Source organism: Phoca vitulina, unplaced genomic scaffold (assembly GCF_004348235.1).
Source record: "Phoca vitulina isolate PV1807 unplaced genomic scaffold, GSC_HSeal_1.0 scaffold15, whole genome shotgun sequence".
Lineage (NCBI taxonomy): Eukaryota > Metazoa > Chordata > Mammalia > Carnivora > Phocidae > Phoca > Phoca vitulina.
In genome coordinates, this window is record NW_022589718.1 from 33920518 (window position 1) to 33945310 (window position 24793).

At 48.4% G+C, this 24793-nt stretch overlaps 1 protein-coding gene across 1 annotated transcript; it reads left to right on the top strand.

The window, feature by feature from the left end:
• The first annotated feature begins 21305 nt into the window (after window positions 1–21305).
• Window positions 21306–22611, top strand: LOC116637757 (beta-defensin 103A-like). Its single transcript, XM_032413247.1, has 2 exons — window positions 21306–21467; window positions 22370–22611. The coding sequence occupies exons 1-2, from the start codon at window positions 21410–21412 to the stop codon at window positions 22513–22515; spliced, it is 204 nt and encodes a 67-aa protein (XP_032269138.1). The 5' UTR covers window positions 21306–21409; the 3' UTR covers window positions 22516–22611.
• Window positions 22612–24793: the final 2182 nt, after the last annotated feature.

A 24793-nucleotide genomic window follows, 5' to 3' on the forward strand; every position in this document is an offset into this window, starting at 1 on the left:
ACTTTACCTTTTCTGTTTTTTTTCCTTAAAAAAATCTCAGAATTTTGCAATAGCCTACCTCCTTTCCATGTTCCTGAGAGTATCTCTCACTGACCCACAGACAGGGGTGGACTAGAGACCAAGCTCCAGATTGACCTCACCCACAGAGGGACAGAAATGCAGTCAGTCAATCCTCTGGCCCCTTTCCCACCAAATGCCATCTGCCTTATCATCAGACCCAACACCAGCCTCCACCTACCTATGCCCCGGTCCTGACGAGCCTCATCCCCTCCCCTCCCAGCCTCACAACAGGTGACATATAAATAGGAGTTCAGTTTGCAAAAACAACTCAACATTTACTCTTAGGTTATCCCACCTGATGAACACAACACAGTCTTATGGAGGATGTAGAAGCAGCTCCATTTGGGGGATGGAAGGAAAATGAAAACCGAATGGTTGAGTGGACTGCCCAGGTCGGCAGGTCGTTGGAGGGATTCTGATGTGCTCACGATGCAGTGTTACTTCTAAACAACAGACTTCCGAACACCTGTAGCGAGGTAGAGCTTCTATTCACGAAGATTCCTTGCACTTACAACTCACTGCCCTTTGCTTGTCTCTGGATCCTGCTCACACGTGCTGTCTATATCACACCTTTGAGCCAGGCACCCCAAGAGTAGTGAATATTAATTCCAGGTAAGAAATGTCAGAAAATTCTTAAAACAATTGTGCTGATGGATGTGGGAGACCCCGTGCCAAGCTTTTTCTAGACTAATAGCTTGAGAAGTTGCCTCATGTCAGTATTCCTGCTCACTGCCTGAATCCGGTCTGCTCATGAATAAGCTGAACTCGAAGAGTCACCTGAAAAATAGACTCTTGGGTTCCTGTCTCGATTCCCAGGTCAAGTGTCAATGAACATTTGGAGAAATGCCTTGGGCCTCTCTCCAAGCTCTTCTACTTTTTGTTTTTTATGTTCTTTTTTTTTTTTGAAGAGTTTTTAATAACTTTATTAGAGACTATATTGGAAATGTGACCTGGATTCACAATAAAAATTCAAAGTTAGAAAGCTACTAAAAAATGAATATATAGTGATATTTAAAGAAAAATCCAGAGAATAGTGCAAAATACCAAAAGGAGTATAATAAGTAATATTATATCTTAAGATTATTATAATCCTCTTTCTGTCAGTGTTTTATAAGTTTTCAAGAGTAGGAATTAAACAAATATAGAAATATTTAGCCCAAAACATAATTCAAAATATCACAGAAAATGGATTGCTTTTGATCTTGAGACTTCCTTATATTCCCTCATTTCAGGATAAGAAAAATAACTGTTTATAAATACATTCCCCTATGAGCTTACTAGGTGCTAAAATGCTTTATATTTTTCTGGACTATTTCTAGTACTTGAATGAACTGTAATAGTGTTGGTAGGATGGGGAAATTCTTTTTTTTTATTATTATGTTCAGTTAGCCAACATATAGTATATCAATAGTTTTTGATGTCATGTTCAAAGATTCATTAGTTGCTTATAACGCCCAGTGCTCCATGCAGTATGTACCCTCCTTAATACCCATCACCGGGCTAACCCAACCCCCCACCCCCCTCCCCTCTGAAACCCTCAGTTTGGCTCCCAGAGTCCAGAGTCTCTCACGGTTTGTGTCTTATGTTCTAAATATAACCAGACAGACTTGTGGGGTTGCTAGAGTGGAGCCTCTCTTGCCAGCAGGATTCTCTGTGGAGCGCCTTCTCAGAGGGCTGAGGTCCTTTCCCAGGCCTGGTGTGAATGCCTGCCTGGGAAGGCGGTGGGCTCCTCAGTTAGCATTTGCTCCCGCAACACAACACGGCTCCGTACTTCAGAACAGGCAGATGCTCTGCCCGGAGAATTGTCACTCCGTGCCCAAAACATCTGTCCAGAGCCAGCCAATCTCTTCTCTTGGTCTCCCTTACCTCAAAAATAAAATGAGGGAGCTGCTCTAGACCTCTGAGACCCCATCACATCTCACCAGTCTGTGGGTACGTCCCCCAGCATCCGAGGTGGGGTTCTCGCCTCCATCAAGTGAAGCGAGGAGAGACAACCGGTCTCGCCTCCTTCCTCCGTGGTGTAGTCAGGTTAGAGTCTGCTGGAAACCCACAGCAGAGTCCGGGACTGGTCAGCAGGGGCTTTGCCCGAAGCCCTAAACTCTGCTGTTCACATTTTTCTTGATGGAAATATTTTCTTTCTTTCTTTCTTCCTTTTTTTTTTTTTTTTGTATTATGTTCAGTTAGCCAACATATAGTATATCATTAGTTCTTGATGTAGTGTTCCACGATCCATGAGTTGTGTATAACACCCAGTGCTCATCACATCACATGCCCTCCTTAATGCCCATCACCTGGCCACCCCCTCCACCCACCCCCCTCCCCTCTGAAACCCTCATTTTGTTTCCCAAGTCCAGAGTCTCTCATGGTTTGTCTCCTTCTCTGATTTCTAGTGGAAACTGGGCCTGGTCTGGGGCACTTGGGTGGCTCAGTTTGTTAAGCAGTAGACTCTTGATTTCGGCGCAGGTCATGATCTTGGGGTCATGAGATCAAGCCCCACATTGGCTCCACGCTCGGCATGGAGTCTACTTTTCCTCTCCCTCCCCCGCTTGCACACTCTCTCTCTAAAATAAATAAATAGGGGCGCCTGGGTGGCTCAGTCATTAAGCGTCTGCCTTCAGCTCAGGTCATGATCTCAGGGTCCTGGGATCGAGCCCCGCTTCAGGCTCCCTGCTCTGCGGGAAGCCTGCTTCTCCCTCTCCCACTCCCCCTGCTTGTGTTCCCTCTCTCGCTGTCTCTCTCTGTCAAATAAATAAATAAATAAATAAATAAATAAAATATTTTTAAAAAAAGGAGGGGCGCCTGGGTGGCTCAGTCAGTTAAGCATCTGCCTTGGGCTTAGGTCCTGACCCCGGGGTCCTGGGATCCAGCCCCAAATAGGGCTCCCTGTTCAGCGAAGAATCTGCTTCTCCCTCTCCCTCTGTGCTCGCACTGTCTCAGATAAATAAATAAAATCTTAAAAAAACAAGAAAGAAAGAAAGAAAAAGAAATCGGGCCCGGTGTGGCCTTCAATGTGGCAAACGTTATCTTTCTTGAATGGGAAATGTGGATGTGAGGAGGGTGTGTCTCCCCAGTCAGATACGGCAGGAAAAACCACAGCATTGCCCTGCACAAAGCAGACCCCTTGAGGGTTCGCTGAGGCTCAGAGGGACAGACATGAGGTGAAGGTAAGGAAGACTGGGAAGACGGTGGGGTTTCCAGGATGTCCTCAGTAGCCTCCTTTCACTTTCCCTTCTCCTTGGAAGGAACAAGACTGGGCCCTGCACAGACACCTGGATGTGCCCAAGGAACTGGATTCAGGTTCTTGCTTTGCCTCCCTGAAATATTGAATAAATTACCTCATCTCCATGGCAATTTTAAAATTATCCACTCGCACATGGTCCTATAAATCCCTGGTACGGTTCTAAGTTGAGGTGAAAACTCCCCCAAATGTTATTTCCCAAAGCCAGAACCTACGTTGGCCAGGCGGGGAGCCTGTGGATACCAGAACCGACCACGAGAGGGCGCGCTGCTGCCTTCAGGGCGCGCAAACCGGATTTTATAACGGGGTGTGGGGCTGCTCCCACTGGCTAAACAAAGCAGCTGGTGGGAATCAAATCGGGGCTGAGAACAAAGGGAGCCTGAATTGCCAACCCTTCTAGCCTGCATTTCTTGGCATTAGTTAAATTATAGTGTCTCATTCATTTCTGCCCCCCCAGTAGGTCTGTGGGAATTAATTGAATGGGTCAGGATATGTGCTAAGGCGTCACCGTGCAGCTCTTCTTTGCGGGAGGGGGCAGGCCGGCAGCAGACCTGTGAATAATGAAAGCAGAGCCTGCCTGCTTCCTGCTGCCGCCTGTCTCCCAGAGTTTGACCCCAGCAGTGACCGGAGCTGAGCACCCTGTGCTGTCGGGAGGCAGCAGGAAGGCAGGGGGCTCAGGAGAGCATCCCCAGGTTCTAGCCGAGTCTGCCACTGAGCTGTGCCCCGGGACTGCCGCCCCCTGGGGTTTATAGGAGAGGCTCGGGTAGGATTGTAAGTACACGTACAAATGGTTGAGCGCACTGATCCTGCCTTTGGGTCCCAGATCTGTTTCAACCTGGGGATTCACGAGCCCTGTCCTTGCTCTGAGACACCTGCCTCACATAGTTAGGCGCAGCTGGGAGGAGGTGCGGGCAAACCCTCCACAGGGGCAAGCCTCTCCTCTTGGTCGAACCAGCGATGGGAGCAAGAACCCTCCACTGACCCAAGGAGGGGCTGAGTTTCCTGATGGTTGGGGGCCCCAGGCAGCCAGCGGGAGGCAGAGGGGCCAGGCCGCGGCCAGCAGGGTCCAATACCTGGCAAGTCTGTACGCTTTCCCCATAGCTCCTTTTTCTTTTTTTTTTAAAGATTTTATTTATTTATTTGAGAGAGAGAATGAGAGACAGAGAGCATGAGAGGGAGGAGGGTCAGAGGGAGAAGCAGACTCCCTGCCGAGTAGGGAGCCCGATGCGGGACTCGATCCCGGGACTCCAGGATCATGACCTGAGCCGAAGGCAGTTGCTTAACCAACTGAGCCACCCAGGCGCCCCTTCATAGCTCCTTTTTCTGAGGCAAGTATCATCTTGCCCACTGTACCTCTCCAAGACTCAGCCCCCTCTTCTGAGATGACTCAGTATGTAACTAGGAATGACAAAGGTGTTCCTTTCCTACAGTCAAATGGGCTCAAATGCCCCCTCCAGTGGAACCTTCCCTGGCCCCCTGCCCTGCATCCCTGCAAGCAGAATCAATGGCTGCCACTGTGTGCCCCCTCTGCGCACCCCCCCCATGCCTTCCTCTTACGGGATCTGCCCCTGTGCTGACATTATCCAGCCATTATCCACGGCCATGTCTGTTTGTCCCGCTCGACTTTGAAGTCCCCTGGACAGGTCTGGGTCTTACTCTTATTTAAACCATTAGTGACCAGCCAAGCACAATGTGAAATGGGTGAACAGATCCTTCTGCCTCGGGCACAGGGAAAAAGGCATGGTTTAAAAGAGCAACCAGCATATAAAAGAGCACTAGAACTCTGCCAAGCAGCACAGATTAGCTGCAGAGGAAGGTGAGAAGCTTGTCCCCTCGCTACCTCTGAAGGTGAGATGTTGCCACCAGATCCCGCGCCTTGCCAACACCGTGCAGGAGGAGACAAGCACGCTGATGTCATCGAAAGTCTCTCAGGCCAAGCCCTGCGTCCTCACACTGGGCAGAGTCGGGCAGCCCAGCTCCCAGAGTGACTGTCTACCATCTAAATACCACCTGTCTGGGGAGGCAATGCCACAATAGGGGGATGGACTGGGCTTTTAACAAAACAAACAAGAAAAAGAATCTAGTTCAGCACAATTATGAACTTCAGCAGCGAAGGAAACCGAAAGCCCCGGGAGGTGAGAAATCCGCCCATGGTCCTGAGCTACATCCCTCACTTGAGGGAGAAGAAGCATCACGGTTCAGAAACCGTGAATAGCAGGCACGTCTGTAATCCAGAGTGTCCTCAGCGTGGCCGGAGGCCAGATGAACCTGGGCTCTGCAGGCTTCCTTCTCGCTGGATGCCAACCAGGTGGTGCCCCACCTGTGAGTTATTCCCCAGATGACTCCACGGGAGAGTCACGTGTCTCCTCTGCAGGGAAACACGTGCCTGCCCTGGCGAAGTCTGAGAATTCACGCAGGGGAGGGGCCTGGCTGAGAGGTGCTGATGCCCGAGGTCACCCAGAGGGAGGCCTCTGGGGGCGTCCAGAGAGCATCCGTCCGTGACTCAGGCTGGGTCTGCCTGGCATCTGGATCCAGAAGAATTCTCGTGCTAGATGCTGAGGGACCTGGGCTTGTTGTCAAGGTCTCCCTGCCAGTTCCACCTCTGGCAGCTCCTCGGGGCCAGCTCCCGCGCTCCGGGCTCCTCGGGCACCTGTCTCAGTTCATGTAGGGAGCAGGTGTGAGTGTGCTCATAAAACAGATGAGACGCCTAAGGCTCAGAGCTGTGAAGCTACTTACCCAGAGCCACACAGCTCTACGGGAGGAAGTTCTGTTCGGATCTGCCAGGGAGCTAGCAGAATGGGGCATATTATTTTGAGGTTTCAGAGGCTTGCCTGAGGTCATGTAGCGAGCTGATGACAGGTGGACGCTGGGTCCTTTCCCCTCCATTTCATCCCCTCATCCTATAAAATCTAGAGAAAGCAGTGTCCACACACAGTGTCCCTTCTAGCTCTCCCTAACTTAATACATACTGACGTGAGGGTCCGCGTGGGCTTAGCAGTGATGGTACAAGACTGCATGTTACGAATGGCCTTGTATGTTACACCCGCGATCTGCACTGCGGTGCGAATCATTGCCTGGATTCTAGAGAGGCGGAAACTAAAACTCACTGAGTGAAGAGACCCGCCCGAGAGCACACAGCTAGTGAAGGAGCAGGAAGGGGTTGCTGCCCATGCTTTCCTCTCTTGCCATTTGGGTGACTATGTGGAAGGAGTTTGGGGTTCTGCCAAGGGCCCTGCAACCCCAGATGTGGGCAAGGTAGGAAATGAGTTACGGGCTTTCCACTGAAACATCTCCATCTCCCTGTCCCGTGTTCGCATGAGCCCGCTCCATCCTTCCACCTAAGCATCCAAGGAGACGTTGGAATCTGTTGTTAGCATCTGAGAAGAACCAGAGATGCAGAAACTCTGGCTTGAGCCAGCCACAGAAGCCCACTGTGGCCTTCTCTTACCTGGGGAGCCGTCAGGTGTAGGCGTCCCCTTTGCACCTCGGGCAGCGGAGGGGGATGGGTGGGCGCAAGCGTGAGAACCACCTGCCAGGGCAGCTGAGGCCGGGCTGTAGCCCTCCAGCCATGGCCATGGCCGCAGGGTGGGTCTGCACAGCAGGTGCACAAAGGGGGAAGAAGGAGAATTGAACGTGGTGGAGCCGGGTGAGCTGGCTCTGGGCCCCGGGGGAATGGGGCCTCCTACAGGGTGGGGGTTGGTTCCCAAAGCAGCTAGAACACAACAGGCAATGACGAGTGAAAGAGTGAATGTCCGGGAGCATGGGGAGGAAGGGAAGAGGAAGAAAGGAAGGAAGGAAGTTAAGGATGAATCCACTCGATGGCATCTGTAAGGGTGATCAGACCAGCTCTTACCAGAATGTAGGGAGGCTCAGGGACTCTGTCCCCACTCCCGCATCCTGCTGGCCCCACCCCTGCAGCAGAGGTGGGTCAGCTGCTCCCAATGAGACCATCAGACTCTCCCCAGCGTGGCCCAGGGTGGGCGCTAGCACCTAGAGGCAGGAATGCTGCTGGAGCTGAAGAAATCCTGCAAGGAAGGCTTCCCAGCCTGGCTGTGCCTCTCCATCCTGCTTGCTGTAACGGGGAGCTGTCTCTCTCCACGATTGCCTCCACATGAGCAAAGCCCGCCGATGCCCATGCCGGAACAACTGGGAGGAAAGGCAGGCGGGCAATCGAGGCACCAGGGATGCACTGACACATGGCGTGAGGTGAGGGAGCGGAGGCCCAGCCCTTTCCCGGCAGACCGGGCCGTGCGGGAGGCAGCCCAGCGCTCCCTGGGACTCACGCCCGCCTGACCGACTGAGAGCCGAGTCACAGTGACTCACAGAACTGGGTGTCGGGGGTGATGCTCGGTGCTAGGTGTGGTGCCTGTCACAGGGGAGCATGACCGAAGGAACTGGAAAAGCTGCACGTTTCACTTGCTCCTTGTCGCTGTGTTGCCACGGGGAGGACCCTGGAGGAGCACAGACGGTGAGGTCTGTCCCTAAGCCAGGGGAGTGTCCTCGCCCTTTAGAAATCATCTTCCTCTAGAGCTGTGACTCCCAATGCTGTGTTGGCAGCTTTTCACACTTACTCATCACGTCCCAGGCAGCCCCTGCAGGGGTCTGACGGGATCCTTAGCTGTTTCTGTGAAGCGCTGAGGGAAGCTATTGTGCATTCAGAGCTGAGAACCTCGGCCTCCCGCAGAGGGTCATGGCCGAGCCCTCCCAGCCGTGGTCCCTGTGGCTGTCACCTCCACGCAGCCGGTGACGCCCCCTCTCCACAAGCACACAGAGAGGGCTCGCGGTGGACCTCGAGGATCCTCCGCTTCCCCAACGGTCCTGCAAACTCCCCAACACTCTTAAAACGGACCTCTCCGGGACAAAGAGTATTTTACTGATGTTTCTGGAAATCTTATCAAAGAAAGGCAAAAATTAAAGTCTGGCAAATTAATGTTTTCCCCACATTCTAGAAGGAAAGTCCCTCTGCTTAGGTCTTTTAGAAAGCTGGTCTTACCCCAGGGTGTTCTTCCCATCCCAGCCTCAGTCGCCTGCACCCAGATTGTCCTCCTTCAGCCCACCCTCATGTTCTCCCCCAATCCCACCTCACTCATCCACCACCTCTTTCCAGTCATCAGAACATGCTGGAGTGGTCCCTTGTCAGCAGGACAACCAGGGGTGTCTGGTGACACTTGCGCTCCAGAGAATGTTAAGCTGGGAGGGGCTAGGCTTTCCAAGGATGGTGTGGGTGGTCCCACACCTCAGGCTGGCTTCATGAGTGACTGTAAGGTGAGTGCACGCAGCTATCTCTTCAGCTCCTGACCGTGTAGGATGTGCAGCTCCTCAGGACAGACATTGAGTTTTGAGGACCATACAGGCTTAATTCAGAGTGAGGAATGAAATAGTTCCCTAATTGCTAAAATGTTTCTCACTTCCAGAAGAGTCAGGAGCCCATTGTTCAACAAAGTAGCATTTGGTTTCTGTCCTGTTCCACCTTGAGGCTCCCTGGGATCATTAAGGACTGGAGAAGATTACCCTAAGTGTTATAAGTCAAACAGAGAAAGACAATTATCATATGGTTTCAATAATTTGTGGAACATAAAGAATAGCATGGAGGACATTAGGAGAAGGAAGGGAAAAATGAAGGGAGGGAAATTGGAGGGGGAGACGAACCATGAGAGACTATGGACTCCAGGAAACAAACTGAGGGTTCTAGAGGGGAGGGAGGTGGGAGGATGGGTTAGCCTGGTGATGGGTATTAAGGAGGGCACGTACTGCATGGAGCACTGGGTGTTATACAAAAACAATGAATCATGGATCACCACATCAGAAACTACTGATGTACAATATGGTGACTAACGTAACATAATAAAATTAAATTAAAAAAAAAAAAAGACGAGGAAGATTTCAATGAGAGAATAAATGAATGAATCCCTTGTGGGGGAAAAAAAAGGAGCACCTCCCCTCCCTTCATATCCCAGGAAGTGAGGCTGGATTCTTCCAGTTAGGATCCAATCAAAGATTATGTCCTCCTGGAGAAGGCAACGACGGTGGGCTGGGGAAGTTGCGACCTTCAAAGAAGAGCAAATACAATAGGGGGTAGGAAAATGAATAGCTATCTTGTTTATTTGCATGTGTAGAAATAAAAATAGAAATAGATGTCTCACACTAGAGAAAAAGGCTTTTCTCTTTGTAGGAGACTGTCTCCAAAGGATGAAGAAATGCCAGTAACCATCTCTGAGCTCATGCTTGTGAGGAAGATGGATAGAGCTTGAGGGATAAAAAAAATGAGGGTCGATTCATATCTCTGTTACGTTATTCCCCATGAATCTTCAATGGATGTGTCACTACAGAGCTTTGTGGTGAGGCTTGCTGACAGAAGCAGAGCTGTGTGTTCTGGTCATGCTCTCCCAGGAGAGCCTGGGAGGCACATGATGGCCAGAAAAGGAAGGGTTCCTTGCCTGAAAATCCCCGTGGCTGGCTGCAGAGGGTGGTCCTAAGAGCTGGAAACACTGCAGCCTGTCAGGAAGAGACCTCTGGTATGGAGAGACCCCGAGACTGGAGACCACTGCATCGTCCTCAGAAGCAGAGGTAGAGAGACCACCAGGCAGTGTGTGAATGCATGAGCACGTGCACACACACTCACACACTCTCACACACTCTCACACACTCAGTGATTAAAAACAGAGAACACAGTAAGAGACGGATAATGACAGACACGAGAACACAGAGACAGTGATAAAAAGAGGCAGAGAGAAAGCACGAGCAAGACAGAGAAGGCCTGAGCTCAGTCCTCAGCAGCAGAGCAAAGAGACCAGGAAAAGATACAGATGTTAGGGGGACGGTTCTAGGGAAAGACAGGCCATTCCAGTTAGACTGAAATGAAGACAAAATATTTCCTTGTTGAGAAAGTGGGTGTGGCTTTGTAGTGGGTCTGCAGGCTGATACTTGGAGCTTCCACATCTCTCCAAGGAAGAGGCAAATATTCAAAGTCAGTAAAGTGGGACTTTTAATAGGAACTTCAGGGACCTGAACAAGGCAACCTATGACACTAAGCCCCAATTCTCTTGAAGAAAGTCTAGTTCCGAGGCTATAGGGAACAAACTGGACAGAAGCAAATCTCGCCCCTTTGGAAAGCAGCGTCCCCCATCCTGGACGCCGAGTTCTCTTGTTCAGTGGACCATGATGTTCACAGCACTATGAACACAATGGGTGGGTGGTCTCCAAATGTCAATCTCCAGGAGAATTAAAATCGAGGCCATGATCAAAGTCATTTTTCTAAAATATGTACCACGTGTGACAACATCTAGATATTTTTGTTAATCCCACCGCCCCCCAAGTTTTTATAGGTTGTTGTCAGCTGGACACGTTCCATGGCTGGGTGTGCAGGTCTGAGCAGGTGTTATGAGCTATGCCTGTGTGTACATAAGTAGCGTGCTAAAGCCAAGATCTGGCCCGAGGCCAGAGTGTTTCCTAAAACATACATCTTGTGAAATGCTTATAACGAAACACAAGTATGCCCTGAACACAAGATAAATTTTGAGTCATGGTAGTTTAAATCAGCATGTTCATATATCCCTATCCTAGACTGCGTTTTTCATGAGCTGACAATGCCTGGCACTCAAAAGAATGAGAATCCAAATGCAAGCAACATAGAAAAATAGAAACCGTGTGTACAGCGATTGTAAGAGGGTGAAGAGGAAGGAGGTGGATGGAGCAATGGAAGGAGAATCAAGGAGTCACAGAGGTTATGTCAGAGAGAAATGACATCAGGTGAAAGGGGCAGCGAGGACCTGCATGAGGTGGGAAAAGGGAAAGTGTTCCCAGCCCTGACAGGTCAGGAAAGGAGGGAATATATGGAAATGTAGCTTCATTCGGAGCTACAGTGAGTTCTGTAACTGGGTGGGCATGTGGGCATGCACATCTGTGCACATGTGAGTGCTGGAGTGTGTTTTTCTATAAAGGTTGCGGGAGGGAGGAGAGGTCCTCCAGAGGTGTGGCGGAGAGAGGGAAGAAAGCAGGTGTTGTCACAAACCACGCGTGCCTCTGGTCCAGGCTCTGAGCTGGAGCTTCCCTGAGGTCCATGTGACAGAATGTGTGGGTACAGTTCATATGACACAGCCAGCATTTCACAAAGGGCATGTTGAGCCAAAAAGGGCCAATGTCCTAGACTCAAGACCTAACGGGAAGGTGAGAGAACACCTTTGCTCTGTGAAAGGAAAGATCTCAAAGCAAGAGCAGTTAAAACTTAAGTGACTCCCTAAAGCCAGTCAGAGCCAGGCATTTGGAAGAAGTGAGCCCAGCCAGTGAAAGATCGTGAAGGGGGGGTTCTGATTTAGGGGGCTAGTATTCTACATAAAGGGGCAAGAGATCTTTGGATACACCTTGATGTTCCCATGTATGAGTGTGGGCCCTAGTGGTTAAATCATCGCATTTTTCTGAAGAAGCCAGAGATAGGGATTTTTATACAGAATCTTTACTCCTTTAAATGTTGGCAATTAGTAGCAAAATACGTTGGGAGCCTCTATGTCACCCATGGGTTTCCAATTCATCGGATATCGCTCTGACTCGGTTCAATGAACTATGAGGATTTAGACTTGTAATAACCTCAGGAATTCAGGACTCCCCTCCCGTTGGCAGGCAGAGAGGAACTGGAGGGTCCAGATGGGTAAGCAGCTAACCTACATGCACACGAAGTCTGGCACCAGAGCGCCGGCCTCCAGATGTCTTGTCTTGCTTATACTACAGCTCACTGTGGTAGTTACCCATTGCACAACAACGAATGCTGAGTATCTGTGGGTTTCTGTGGGTTGTGGGAACTGTGCACAGCTCGGTGGGGTGCTTCTGGGTCACGGCACTCATGACGTTCCGGTCAAGCTGTTAGCCAGGGCTGCAGTTCAACCGAAAGCTCAGCGGAGAATGATCCTCTTTGTGAAGCTCACTCCTGCGGTCCTTGGCAGAAGTAGATTCCTTGAAAGCTGTTAGATTAAAGATCACTTAAGTTCCTCACTGGGTTGGCCAAAATTTCCCTTAGTTCCCTGCCAAATGGGCCTCTCCACAGGGCAGCTGTAAGTATGGCATCTGGCTTCCCTCAAAGTCAGCAAGTCAGAGAGCAGAGGGCACCCCAAATGGAATCCATGGTCTTTTATAACCTAATCCCAAAAGTGGCATCCATCACTACCACCTTATTCTATGTGTTAGAAATGACTCAGTGAGGTGAGCCCGCAAGGAAAAGGAGGGGATGACACAAGGGCATGAATACTAGAAGGTGCGGCTCATCAGAGGCCATTTTAGAGGCTGCATCCACTCTCATTGTCTCACAAATGCAAGCCAGGGGTCCGCAAGCCATGGGGCACTCACTCCAGCCAGCTCCTACCTATTTTTAGGAATAAAGCATTATTGAAAAAAAGCCACACCCATTTGTTTGCATATTGCTTACAACCACTTCGGCACCACACCCCCCAGAGCTGAGTAGTTGCAACAGAAACTGTATGATCAGTAAAACCTCATTTTTTTTTTTTTTTTTTTATTGTACGGTCCTTTACAGAAAAAGTTTTCTGCTTCCTGATGCATGCAACCAAAAAACCTTTTTTTAAATATGGAAGAGGAGATTGACATAGAGATGCCAAATTCATCGTTTGCTTGCATTTCTCTCGATGCTCTCTCATCATACATACCACGGTGACCACTTCCGTGAGGCACTTACAGGGGAATTCTCAAAACAGAAGCAGCTCTGAGGGCTAGGTCAAGTGGGTGAGGTACGGCTTCACTTCCCTCAGTCCTGTTGCGTTCTTTCCCACCACATAACATCATACACCTTTCCCCTGGAAACCCCACTCATGAAACCTTTGGCCAGAAAACGGATATGAAGCATAATTATGTGTAAGTGTTGGATCATTTAATTGTACCCCTGAAACTAATATTACCCTGTATGTTAACTAACTGGAATTTAATTATTTATTTATTTATTTTTTGAAAAGATTGTATTTATTCATTTGAGACACAGAGATAGAGAGAGAGAGCACAAGCAGTGGGAGAGGCAGAGGGAGAGGGAGAAGCAGGCTCCCCGCTGAGCCAGGAGCCCAATGTGGGGCTCAATCCCAGGACCCTGGGATCATGACCTGAGCCGAAGGCAGATGCTTAACCATCTGAGCCACCCAGGTGCTCCTAACTGGAATTTAAATAAAAACTGAAACAAACAAACAAAACATAGTTATAATGACCTAAGGTCATAAAGTGGCATAATCCTAATTCAGCATAATCTGTGAACCTATCTGGGCTCCAAACTTGAATTTTACCAAGTCACTTTATTCCTCTTAACCTCAATTTCCTTATTCTTAAAATCTACATTATAATGGTGACCTCACACCTTTTTGTCACACACAGAAAAAATGCACTAAAGTGCCAGTTACATACATATAGACATGCTAGGTACATCCTAACAGTTCCGTAGATGCCAGTCATTATGTGTGAAACATCTGATGTTTTCCCATTGCCTATTGCAACAGTAGCTGATAGATTTATTTCAAGTATCAGTTCTGATTACATAAAAGTGGCACAAGTCCTATGTTTTTAAAATGTTTCCATGTCTTGCCTTTGGGTACATCTCTTCTTCCACCCCAGCCCCCAGCCCACTGATGAGTTGTAAGAGCCACCTACACTCTGAAAATCCTTCCCAAGGAAGCAGCCAGCAGACCGTGTAGGCTGGTGGCAGGTGTTGCTATGTGATGAGCATTCACGGGGGCTGAGCATGAAATGCAGCTGAAGAATCTGATTAGAGTGCAAAAGTATAAATAGTAATGGATCATACACACATCATTCCATTTGGAAAGAAAATAACTGCCGTCAGATGGGTAGGAGGATGGTAGGGTAGCCTTATATATGAATTTTTATGTACTTAATGCCTTCTTGATTTTGCCTTCAGGAGTCGGGAGATTCATCCCCTACAGTGTTCGGTGTGATTTTAGTTTCTGGGAAAGGCACACAGCATCGCACTAAGGTTTCAAATTCCTGAACCAGTTTCAGCCTGACTTTCTCTCCACAGCGGGTCTCCCTTCTGTGCCTGGTGACGTCAGCACTTTCATTCTCTCCGCTCAGTGACTGGGTAAATGTTGGCACCAATCACACTTCATTCTATTTGGAAGGCATTTCGAGAGACAGATGCCAGGAAGCAATCAACTAGGGAGCAATGGGTTGAGGGCATAGGAGCCCACGTGAGCCCAGACCACTCTTTTGAGAAATTTGGTAACGAATGAAAGAAGAGGGTGACATCATGGTCTCAGGAGAAAAGAAAGGTCAAGTGCAGGTTATTTTCAAGTGAAGAATTGAGTGTGACTGTGGACTACAGTGAAGAAGCCAGTGGAGAAAGAGAGTAAGAGAAGCGTTTATGTAATGGCATGTGGTTAAAATGGCGGAGTTTGAAGAGTGTAGAGAAGAGAGCCACGGAAGGAAAAAACTTTCCTCCGGAACAAGAGAGAGAAGCCAAAATAGGTGCAAATAACAAAAATTCCAGGGAGAGTCTGGAACATGTGACCTGCTGGGGAGAGGATTGGTCCCCGTTCCTTTCCATCCCCCTAAGTCGAAACACTTGGTGAGAGAAGGAATTAATTTTTAGAGCCCTTGTCTAGGTCTTCTACATCTGTGACTCAAATTGTGCCCTCTGAACCATCTGGGAGTTTTCTCACTCAGAAAGGCTATCATCACGTTATCTAAGGTACAAAGAGAAATATGAGGAAGAGCCTCACCCCCGAGGAAGAGCCTCTCCCTCGCCCTGCCCCCCCAAAAAGCTGCCTTCATTCAGAAGGCATTTTTTTCTCTTTCCTGCAGGAGTTGACCTGGGTGTGTCCATAAGTGGAAGGATCCACCCTTGAAGCCCCAGCCTGAATATAATGTGAAGGTGCAGTCGGCGGGCCCAGGAACTTGGCCGCAGCGAACGTCCAGCACTGCATACAGCATATGCACTGCCTAAGGGCTCACCTTCGGACACAGCATCGTGTTCTGACTCTGCTCTCCTGAGAAGTCCCATTCTACCGCACAAGGCCTCTCATTTCTTGTTCTTGTAATATTCTCAGACGGCATCAGGAAAACCTGGCCCTCACTTGAAGGAAAGTTAAGGAGGGTAATTTGGGGGGATTCGCACTTGTGACCCAAGGAGGCACTGATAGGAGCTCTCTGCGGAGAGTTGGTGCAGAATATGGATATGGAATCACTTTCTTTTATTCTCCCTTCCCCAGAGCTAAGCGTATGCCTGTATCTGCTAGACCCACGAGTCAAATCCTGAGAGACGATCCCTCACCATAGGCAGAGGTGGGGAGTCTGGGAGTCCGGCTGGATTAGAGAGGTCCAGGTGGGAAGAGTGGGGAAGGGCTGTGTGAAGGTAAAACATGGTGGGTGTGCAGAACCTAGAAAAGCAGCACCATCTCTTCAAACTGATTTATTCTGCATATAAAGAAATGAGGCGTAAACATGGCGGTGTAGGATGATTTCAGTACATGGATGATGTACAGGGCCTCGGTGAGGGATAGGCTCAGTTGCCCTCCCCAACAGTCTCTGAGTCAGAATTTTGGCTGATGTGGAAATGTTGGGGTTTGGAGCCGACAGCCAAGAAAGAATTCTTGGTGCAAAAGCGTGGGGTTTTATCAAAGCACAGGGACAGGACCCGTGGGCAGAAAGTTGCTGCACCAGGGTTGTGAGGAGTGACTGATTATATACTTGGGAGTTGGGGGAGGCAAAGACGAAGGAAGTTTCCAACAGAATTTTCGTATGTTAAAGAAGATTCACAGGATCCTGGAGACCTAGCTATTATCAAGCTAAGGTTGTTTTTCCTCTAGCAAGACATTAATGTTAAGACAGTTGGGAGTTCTTGAAGGAACACCTGGGTGATTTAGTCAGTTAAGTGTCTGCCTTCAGCTCAGGTCATGATCCCAGGTCCTGGGATCAAGCCCCGAATCTGGCTCCCTGCTCAGTGTGGAGTCTACCTCTCCTTCTCCCCCTCCTCCTGCTCATGCTCTCTCTCTCTCTCTGTCGAATAAATAAAATCTTAAAAAAAAGACAGTTGGGAGTTCCTGGAGGAATATCATTCTCTGCCTGCTTCAAGGATTTGTCAGTGGGCTGCAGGGTATATGGAAATTTAATTTTATCTACATTCCCTTCTGCCTTTGTTCCCCACATCACAGCCCCTGGGCAGAGAAAACAGGTCGTGCCTCTCCTGAGACCTTCTTCCTCTGGACTGTGTCTGGTTGCTCGAGGACCACACTGTCACTGTGGGGTAGAGGGGTAAGGGACCCAGTGCCGGTCCCTGGGCATCAGTACTCACCTCACAGTGGCTCAGCTCCCAGAGCCGTCATTGACACCATTTGCAGGAGGATGACGTAAATGTCTTTTAAACACAAGGATTTGGGAAAGAGTTACCCAATTGTATGCACAGCATTCTCAACCCTTCCCCTCAGCGTTTCTTGAAGGACCTGTCAGTGGGTGGTCAGCCTATTAGAGAACTTAAATCTTAGATCTAGTTTCTCATGAATCCATGACCTGTCTACCACATTAAATGCAAACCTGCCCAACATGCTCATCCACTTGACTTTGGCCCAACTAGACAATTCACTGCTCCCTAACCTGGCTCCATGCCTCACCACGTCTGTGGCGGCTCCCAGGGAGAACTGTCGTGTCTGACTCTCTGCTGCACCCCATCAACCCAAGGGCGTCCTGTGACTCCTGGCGAGTTCCTCAGGCCCAACTCTTGTCCCTTCTTTGCACACCTCCCTTGCCTTTCTATTGATATAACCCTCCTTTCTTTGTCCAGTGGATGAAGCACAACAGCAAATAAAGTGTTCACAATATAGGGGCATTCGCAGGAAGGCTGCAAGATACAAAAATGCCAAGAAAGCTCGCTGGCTGAGGAAGACACAAGGTATTTGTTCACACTGGATGGCTGGGTGACGACAAGTCAGCCTGTGGGAAATAAAGCCTCTGCTTCTACTTGCTCACCTCCTGACCTTGAGAAGTAGCTCTCTGCCTTGGGTTTGGAGGGGAGACAGTATCTTCTAAAGCAGGGGAAGGCATAGGTAGATGCCTTCAGGAGCTCTGCAAACATATCAAGGCACAAAGCAGGGCAGATGGGACCACCTGCTCAGCTGGGCTTTAAAACCTCCCTGGAGGCCTAATTCACTGGCAAAACAAAGTACCTCCATGTTTGGTCTCCAACTAGAGGCCTACAGTTCGCTTCCTTTCTGGAAGAAAAGGTAATCTATGGTTATATAATTGGAGGAAGGTTTTCTTTTTCCTGTTTCCTTGCTTACATTATTTTGTAGAAAAATAATTAAGCTAAAATAGCAGTGATAAATCAGAATGCTAGAAACCACCTGGCATATACCTATACATGATAGTGAGAACAGGTAAACAGGAGGCCACAATAAGCTGGCATTGACTTGCAACCCCTACCACCGTCTCAAAGATTCCACGTCATGCGAAATCTTGAGATGCTGATGAGGTATTCAAGAGGGCCGTGTGGAGCAAAGCACTATTCTAGCTGGTGACAATGCAGTAATATCACAAGGAGGGGAATGCAGAGAACTTTAGTATTGTGATGGTTTAGAGCATGGACTTTAAAGACAGTCAAAGTCCAACCAGAGAAACTGAAATAAATGTAAGAACCTCAAATGGGGAGAATTTAATATAGATGGTTATCTAAGAGAGCTGAGAAGCCAAATGTATGGTGAGTCACCTCAGAATTTGCAGCAGCAGGAAGGTACTACTGTCCCCAAGGCCAGAGGGACCAAAGGAGGAAGGAGGTAATATTTCCAAAGCCTAGGATATGGCACTCCCAACAGGTCATGGCGGACCTGCCTAGTGGAAGCTAGGACCACGGATGACGTGGCTTTCTGGTAGGAATTGGAGGCACAGAAGAGATGCTTCCTGAGGTACAGCAGAGGAATACCTTGGCTTCTCACCACCTCCTGCCTTCCCACCATCTCCTAAGGCATCCCTTTGGCCCATCTATATGGTACCTGGAGAGCAGGGGTTCCTGCAAAATGTATACAGTTCCCTGCAGTTCATAGTACGGCCATTGACTAGCTGGGTGGCCTAGGGCAAGTCACTCAACCTACACCGCGGTGTCCACCACCGTAAGACTGGGATAATGCCTCTCTGCCTGTGTAACTCATCCAACAGTGGGCATAACAAATGGCCATACAGGAGAGGGGCGGGGCCACGGTGGGACTGTGATAAGGTAAAGAAAGGAGCGGATATCCCAGATTCCCGTGCTGGAAGTGGAGGCCATCATCTTTAAGCTGCCTGAGTATCACCATCCCCTCATTGGTTATGCTTCCTGAGGGCCCCCTGGTGATACTTGGGTCACATGGTCATTTGCAGTTGTCAGCCAGTTTCCCAGCACTCACTCCGAGGGCTTCCACGGCCTGCTTACGGCTGAGGTGCAGATGCTCAGAGAGCTGAGGAACTTACTCAAGGAAACTCATGGAGTCAGTGTTAGGGCTGACAGTTAAACCGCTAACTTCTCTCTCCAAACCCAGTGTCCTAGTGGTCTGCCCTCCATGTAGCACTGCCCCTGGGCCCAAACCTTGCATCAACCAAATCTCTGCTCCATATTTTCAAAATCGAATTAAAAAAAAAAAAAAGATTAGTGGAAAGTCTAACACAAAAAAGTTAAATAACTGACGTCTCTCCTCCTCAACCTTGTCAACATCGGGAAAGCGCGTCAGAGCAGAGGGAGAATCCAGCACGCCAGCCAGCGCGTCGGCGTGTGGGGTCTGCAGTTCCGAGCTCGGGACCCGAGGCTCCAGCTCTTCCTGGCGCATCAGACGCCACAGGCGGGTATTCGGTATCAGCTGGGGGATGTGCAACTATTAGGACTGAAGAGAAAACAAGTATTTTTGACATTTAAAAAAAAGAAAAGGTATAATAAGCCAGGAAGAAGACAAACCCCAGTTACCAGTGGTTCCCCCAGGTAGAGGAAAAGTGAAGAACATTGTCCAACTCTTCTATTATTTGAATTTTTACCACAAACATTCAAAACTTTTATAAACCTTCTCAAATTACTCCTCAAAATTCATTTTGTAGTGAGGAGGGCCACTGCCACGGCCCAGTCCCCGAGCCCCAGCTTCCAAAGTAGCGGATGAAGAACAATAGCTTTCACCCCCAAAGAGCCTCTCATAACAGAGTGGCATTGCCTTAGAAATGCCTTCCAGTCTTTGAAGGAACCAGGTAGACCACGAGGTCACTGGGGAGGTCTGTTTTCCATGTGGAAAAGTAAATCATCCCCCCATGAGCGGAGGACTCCAGCCCCGCACCCGGGCTGAGGGCGGGTTGTGGGTTCCTACAACGCCCACCCCGCCCTCTCTTTTATCCGATGGAAGACTGAGCAAGGCTGTCTGCACAGCTAATACCCGTCCCGCCCCACACTCACTTCCTTCCCCGCTTAAAGATACCTGCTTGGGGGCATCTGGGTGGCTCATTGGTTAAGCATCCGACTCTTGATTTCTGCTCAGGTCTTGATATCAGGGTCCTGAGATCAAGCCCCGTGAGGGATTCTGCGCTGGGCATGAAGCCTGCTTAGGATTCTTTCTCTACGTCTCTCTCTGCCCCTCCCCACTCCTCTCTCAAACAAAACAAAACAAAACAACAAAACAAAACAAAACAAAAACACAAAAAAAACCTTGCTTTGTCTTAAATCCTGAACTTCTCAGAAAATTTTGATTTTAAAAAAATGAAGTGTCTACAACTCGAAACCCTTCTTAAATCATCTAAACCTGCCTTTCACTGTGAATTATCTTTCTTCTACATTTCCATAGCCCTGTGCTAGAACCCTTACGATGACACCTGTCAAAATGCCCCCCTCTGTGGCTTCTTTGATTGCACGCACGTCTGCCTTTACCTGTACCAGTGCTCTCTGAGAGAAAGAACCTGAACTGGTCCCTCTTTCCATATCACCCCCTTCCATCCCACTGACCCCGAGCACATGTCACTTGTCTATCTATAGGAGGTGTTCAGTGATAGCTTACAGAACCCGATGGGTGCACCAGGATCCCGAACACACACTCTGAGAACTGATATGCCTGGAACCTCGGTGGATCCATTGTAATTGCATTCATGCAACACAAGAGCCAGGCAACGTCATGGTGACTTCAGCTCCCAATTAAATCGTCTATCGACAAATACAAACCACTAATGGATTCCTTAACATTTAAGTCCAATAATTTTTTTTTAAAAGTTGGTCCTTTCAACATTGAATCTATATCCAGTGGAAATCACCTGATCTCTGGACTTCCTTGAATGCTCCCAAGCCATGAGTAACCAGAAGTCTTAAATGCACCTTCCTAAGCCCCTTATTTGTATAGGGAGTGTCATTGACAAGGAAGAGGTGCCAGTCCACCAAATGCATCATCCTAGCATTCTTCTTCTCTGGTGAAGGAGAATGAGACACCTTGACTCATGAATCTGACAGTTTTCAGACAATGATGAAGTGTAAACCATGTTTCACCCAAGATATAGCCCACATCGCACGCCAAAGAGCATAGGGTCAGGGACTCGGGAAAGTAGTGCATTTTTCCTCCTTTTCCTATTATCTAGAAGCTGATCCCATTTTATCTCAATTTCAGGCATACCTGTGCAGGCTCAAGGTGTGACCCAGCCTTAGTTTACACCTAGATTCTGAATATGTAGAAAGCTGGACTGCTACGGTCCCAGGTGAGCTTCAGAATCTTCTAGGACTTTAGGAAGATAGCTTAGAAGTGCCAAAGTGGAGGCAAGGCAGCTCCCGACTACATGCCCTGGGAATGCTCCCAAGAGGAGAGGGTCCTTGCCACCTATACCTATAACCAGCTCCGAGCCAGACCTGGACGCGCTCCTGGAGCCTAGAGGGCATCAGGATAGCTGTGTGCTCACATCAGGCTTGCTTCACCCTTCAGGTTTGCAATTATCTCGGGGTGAGTGGGCGTGGTCTGTGGGGTAAGAAACACTGGCATGAAGCATCAGGAAACACGTCATATTGTCATCATTGTACTATTAGAGGAATTGCAGCCGCTGCTTACTTGTACCCATGGCTGTGTGTCCTGCAGTCCTTATAAAGTAGACGAGCACACCTTGCCATCCGGTGTCAGCGCGCTGCGAAGCCTGTCGGCCATGAGGATCTGTTACCTTCTCCTCCTGTTGCCCTTCCTGTTCCTGATGCCCGTTCCAGGTAAGATGGGTTGGGAGGCGAGAGGGTTGAAGGAATTGCAAATATGTCATTCAGAGTCAGTCCCTTTCCATTCCTTGGGAACTTCAGACCAGGTAGATTTGTTGTACGGGAACAGACATCACCATTTTCTTTCTTCTGGTGAGAATCATCAGGGATCTTGAAGCCATTTTCCCAATCTTTTCAGAGACTAAATAGCTCACAAAGACCACCCCTTTGTGGAAAGGGACGAACCTTACCTGCTCGTGAGACATAAAGAAAGTGATACAAAAACTTTAACCCCAGCAGGAAAGATGAATTTAATCTGAGATCAGAAGGACAGACTTCCAGTTACTAGCTTTAGGGGTTGCAAGTAGAGTCTTTGGGAAGCTGCGAACCCCGGGACCCCTGCAGCCCATGTGTGCCTGGGGGCCACACCCCTCCCCCAATGCCACCGCGGTCCCCAGCTGAGCTGTGGCCCCTAGAAGCACAGGTCAGTTGGTCTCTTAATCCTTCCTCTACTTTACTTCTCATTTTATAGAAAAAAGAAAAAGTAATTTTAAAAAAGAAAGAAAACACCCTAAAATAAAAGAAAAACAACCCCTGGGGATAGTGATCAGAATAACATTGTATTTATAAAGGAAATTACAAATTGGTATCCACCAAATCCAAACCAGTATCTTTATACTATCTGTTTTCTCATTTCTTAATTTAAAGAAAGGTATGTATGTGTTCATCCCTATGAGGTATACAACTAGGAGTATAACTGAATTCACTTTCCAACTACCCGACCCTAAGTAGAAGTGTGTAGGGGGTGCAGGGCAGGGGAAGAATAGAAGAAAGGTAACAGATCAGTAATTTGGGGAATTTCAAAAGCCTTATACTTGGACTAAAGCCTTCCCGCGTGTTCTATTTATTCCTTGCAGGAAATGGAGGAATTATAAATACCCTGCAGAGGCATTATTGCAGAATAAGGAGAGGTCGGTGCGCTGTGCTTACCTGCCTGCCAAAGGAGGAGCAGATAGGCCGCTGTTCTTCCGCGGGCCGAAAATGCTGCCGAAGAAAGAAATAAAAAAAATCCAGAAATGTGATGGGAATGTTGTAAAGTGTGAAAATGCCTCCTGGAAGTTTATAGAAGAAAAATCAAATTAAATATTTTTTTCAAAAGAATTAGAAGCTTGATTGTTCTCTTATTTATTTATTTATTTTTTTTTTTAAAGATTTTTTATTTATTTATTTGAGAGAGAGAGAGAATGAGAGACAGAGAGCATGAGAGGGAGGAGGGTCAAAGGGAGAAGCAGACTCCCTGCCGAGCAGGGAGCCCGATGCGGGACTCAATTCTGGGACTCCAGGATCATGACCTGAGCCGAAGGCAGTCGCTTAACCAACTGAGCCACCCAGGCGCCCTTGATTGTTCTCTTTAAATTCTGGTTATTGTGGTAGTTGTTACCAAACTGATAACTGGGAAAGCGTTCATGGACTCCCCTTTAATTCAAATGCAGGATAATCTCTGGAGGAATCCTCAAAGGGGTCTAAACCTATTTTCCAAGCGTTATCAGATCTAACTCCTCTTTTGCAAGTTATGTACCCCAATGAGATTGGACTCCCTGTTCCTCCTGAAATATTCCCTTGGCTTTCTTATAACCCGTGCCTCTGCTCTCTCTGACCTCCCCTATCTGGCATTTAATCACCCTTCCAGCTTCATCTCTAAACTTTAACCCATCCCCCCCAACCCCAGGGCCATCGCAAATCCTACCGCCTCCCTACAAAGAGAGCTGCTTTCCCAAAAGAATATGAGCTTTCCTCTGATACACTGCAGGGTTCTGACTGAATGCTCCTTCTATGAATTTTGTTTGATCTCTGTGTTGTACCATTTGCATATTTCCAATCTCCATATCTGGTTGCATCATTTCTAAGGGCAAGGACTTTGTCTTAATCGTTTCTGGCCAGCCTAGGAAAGTGCCTTGAGCATAAAATCTGCTCAGAAAGTGTTTCTTATACATTCCAGCGGTCTGGGGCCCTGCAGTTTACTAACCAGTGTCCTCTCCATGTTGATATGGAAGGATTTCCGGAGATGCCGTGGGAGGTCCATCTTCCCCGACACACCAGTCCTATGGAAAAGCAAGAGAACCGGGCTGTCAGGAAGAGGGGAGCAGATGCCTGGATCCCACTTGCCATCCAAAAAGCATGAACTGCTGTGGGAACTGCCCTCCGACAGGATGCAGCTAGGGAAGCAGACAGAGGTGTGAGACAGTCCTTCTAGACACGGGACAGCCGGAGTGCGGGGCTACGGCTGCGGAGACGGGGGCCACATGAGCGAGACCTCTTGTCTCTGGTCTCCTGTGGGAAGCAGGCTCCAGGCCAAAGCACGGGGCAGGAGAACCCAAGCAGACCAGCGATCCTTCTGAGTCCGAGAGATGGATTCAAGGTTCGGGCAGCACGAGACCCCCGTTCTCGGTGCAGAAAACCAGAAGGGGGCATCTGGATGGGGGTGGAGTACCCACGTGCAGCAGAGGGCTCTCCTGAATCATGTCCCAGTGCTGGTCTGAGCACGCCTCGGGTGAAACTTGGCAAGCCCAGAGGAAAACAAAAACACCCCAAAGGGATTGGATGGATAATTCCAGGAACACATACCAGGCTGACACATGTGCCTTCCCCCAGCAACGCGGAGAGAGCCCTCAGAAAGGGATTGCATCTGTAGCTGGGCTGTTGAGCTCTAGGGTGGACTGTTCTGGAACCTCTCTGGGTGATAACGATGTGTCAATGCAGGTGCATCAGTTGTAACTAATGTGACCTCTGGGAGGGTATGGATCCTGAGGGAGGCCTTGCAGGTGTGAAGATAGAGTGTATGTGGGAAATCTCCTTACCTTCTGCTCAATGTTGTTGTGAACTTAAACTGCTCTGAAAAATGAAGTCTATTTTTAAAAAATAAGGTAAAACTTTTTAAACAACAACAACAAAAAGCTAAGAAAATTCCTTACCAGAAAACCTGCACTATTAAAAAAAAAAAAAAAAAAAAAATTCTCCAGTCAGAAGAAAATTAATGCCAGATGGAAATTTGGCTCTGTGGGATGGAATAAAGTGAGCAGCTAAGATTCTGTCTCAAAGGGAGGATTGTCAGTTTCTTAAAAAATAAGATACATGCTCTCTATAAGAAACCCAACTGAGGTGTCAAATGGAAAGGCAAAGATAGATTAAAAATAAGACTGGAAACAGATATGCTAAGGAAACACTGATCTAAAGAAAACAGAATTGGCCTTGTTGGCTAATTGCCTATAAATCAGAGTATATTTTAGAAGGAGTATGACCAGAGATTAAAAAAAAGATATTTTTCCCAGTTATAAAGTGGT

Excerpts from the sequence above, each read along its gene's own strand:
- LOC116637757 (XM_032413247.1), top strand. The coding sequence starts at position 21,410 with ATGAGGATCTGTTACCTTCTCCTCCTGTTGCCCTTCCTGTTCCTGATG. Across the intron at positions 21,468-22,369 it reads GTTCCTGATGCCCGTTCCAG|GAAATGGAGGAATTATAAAT; the intron begins GTAAGATGGGTT and ends TATTCCTTGCAG.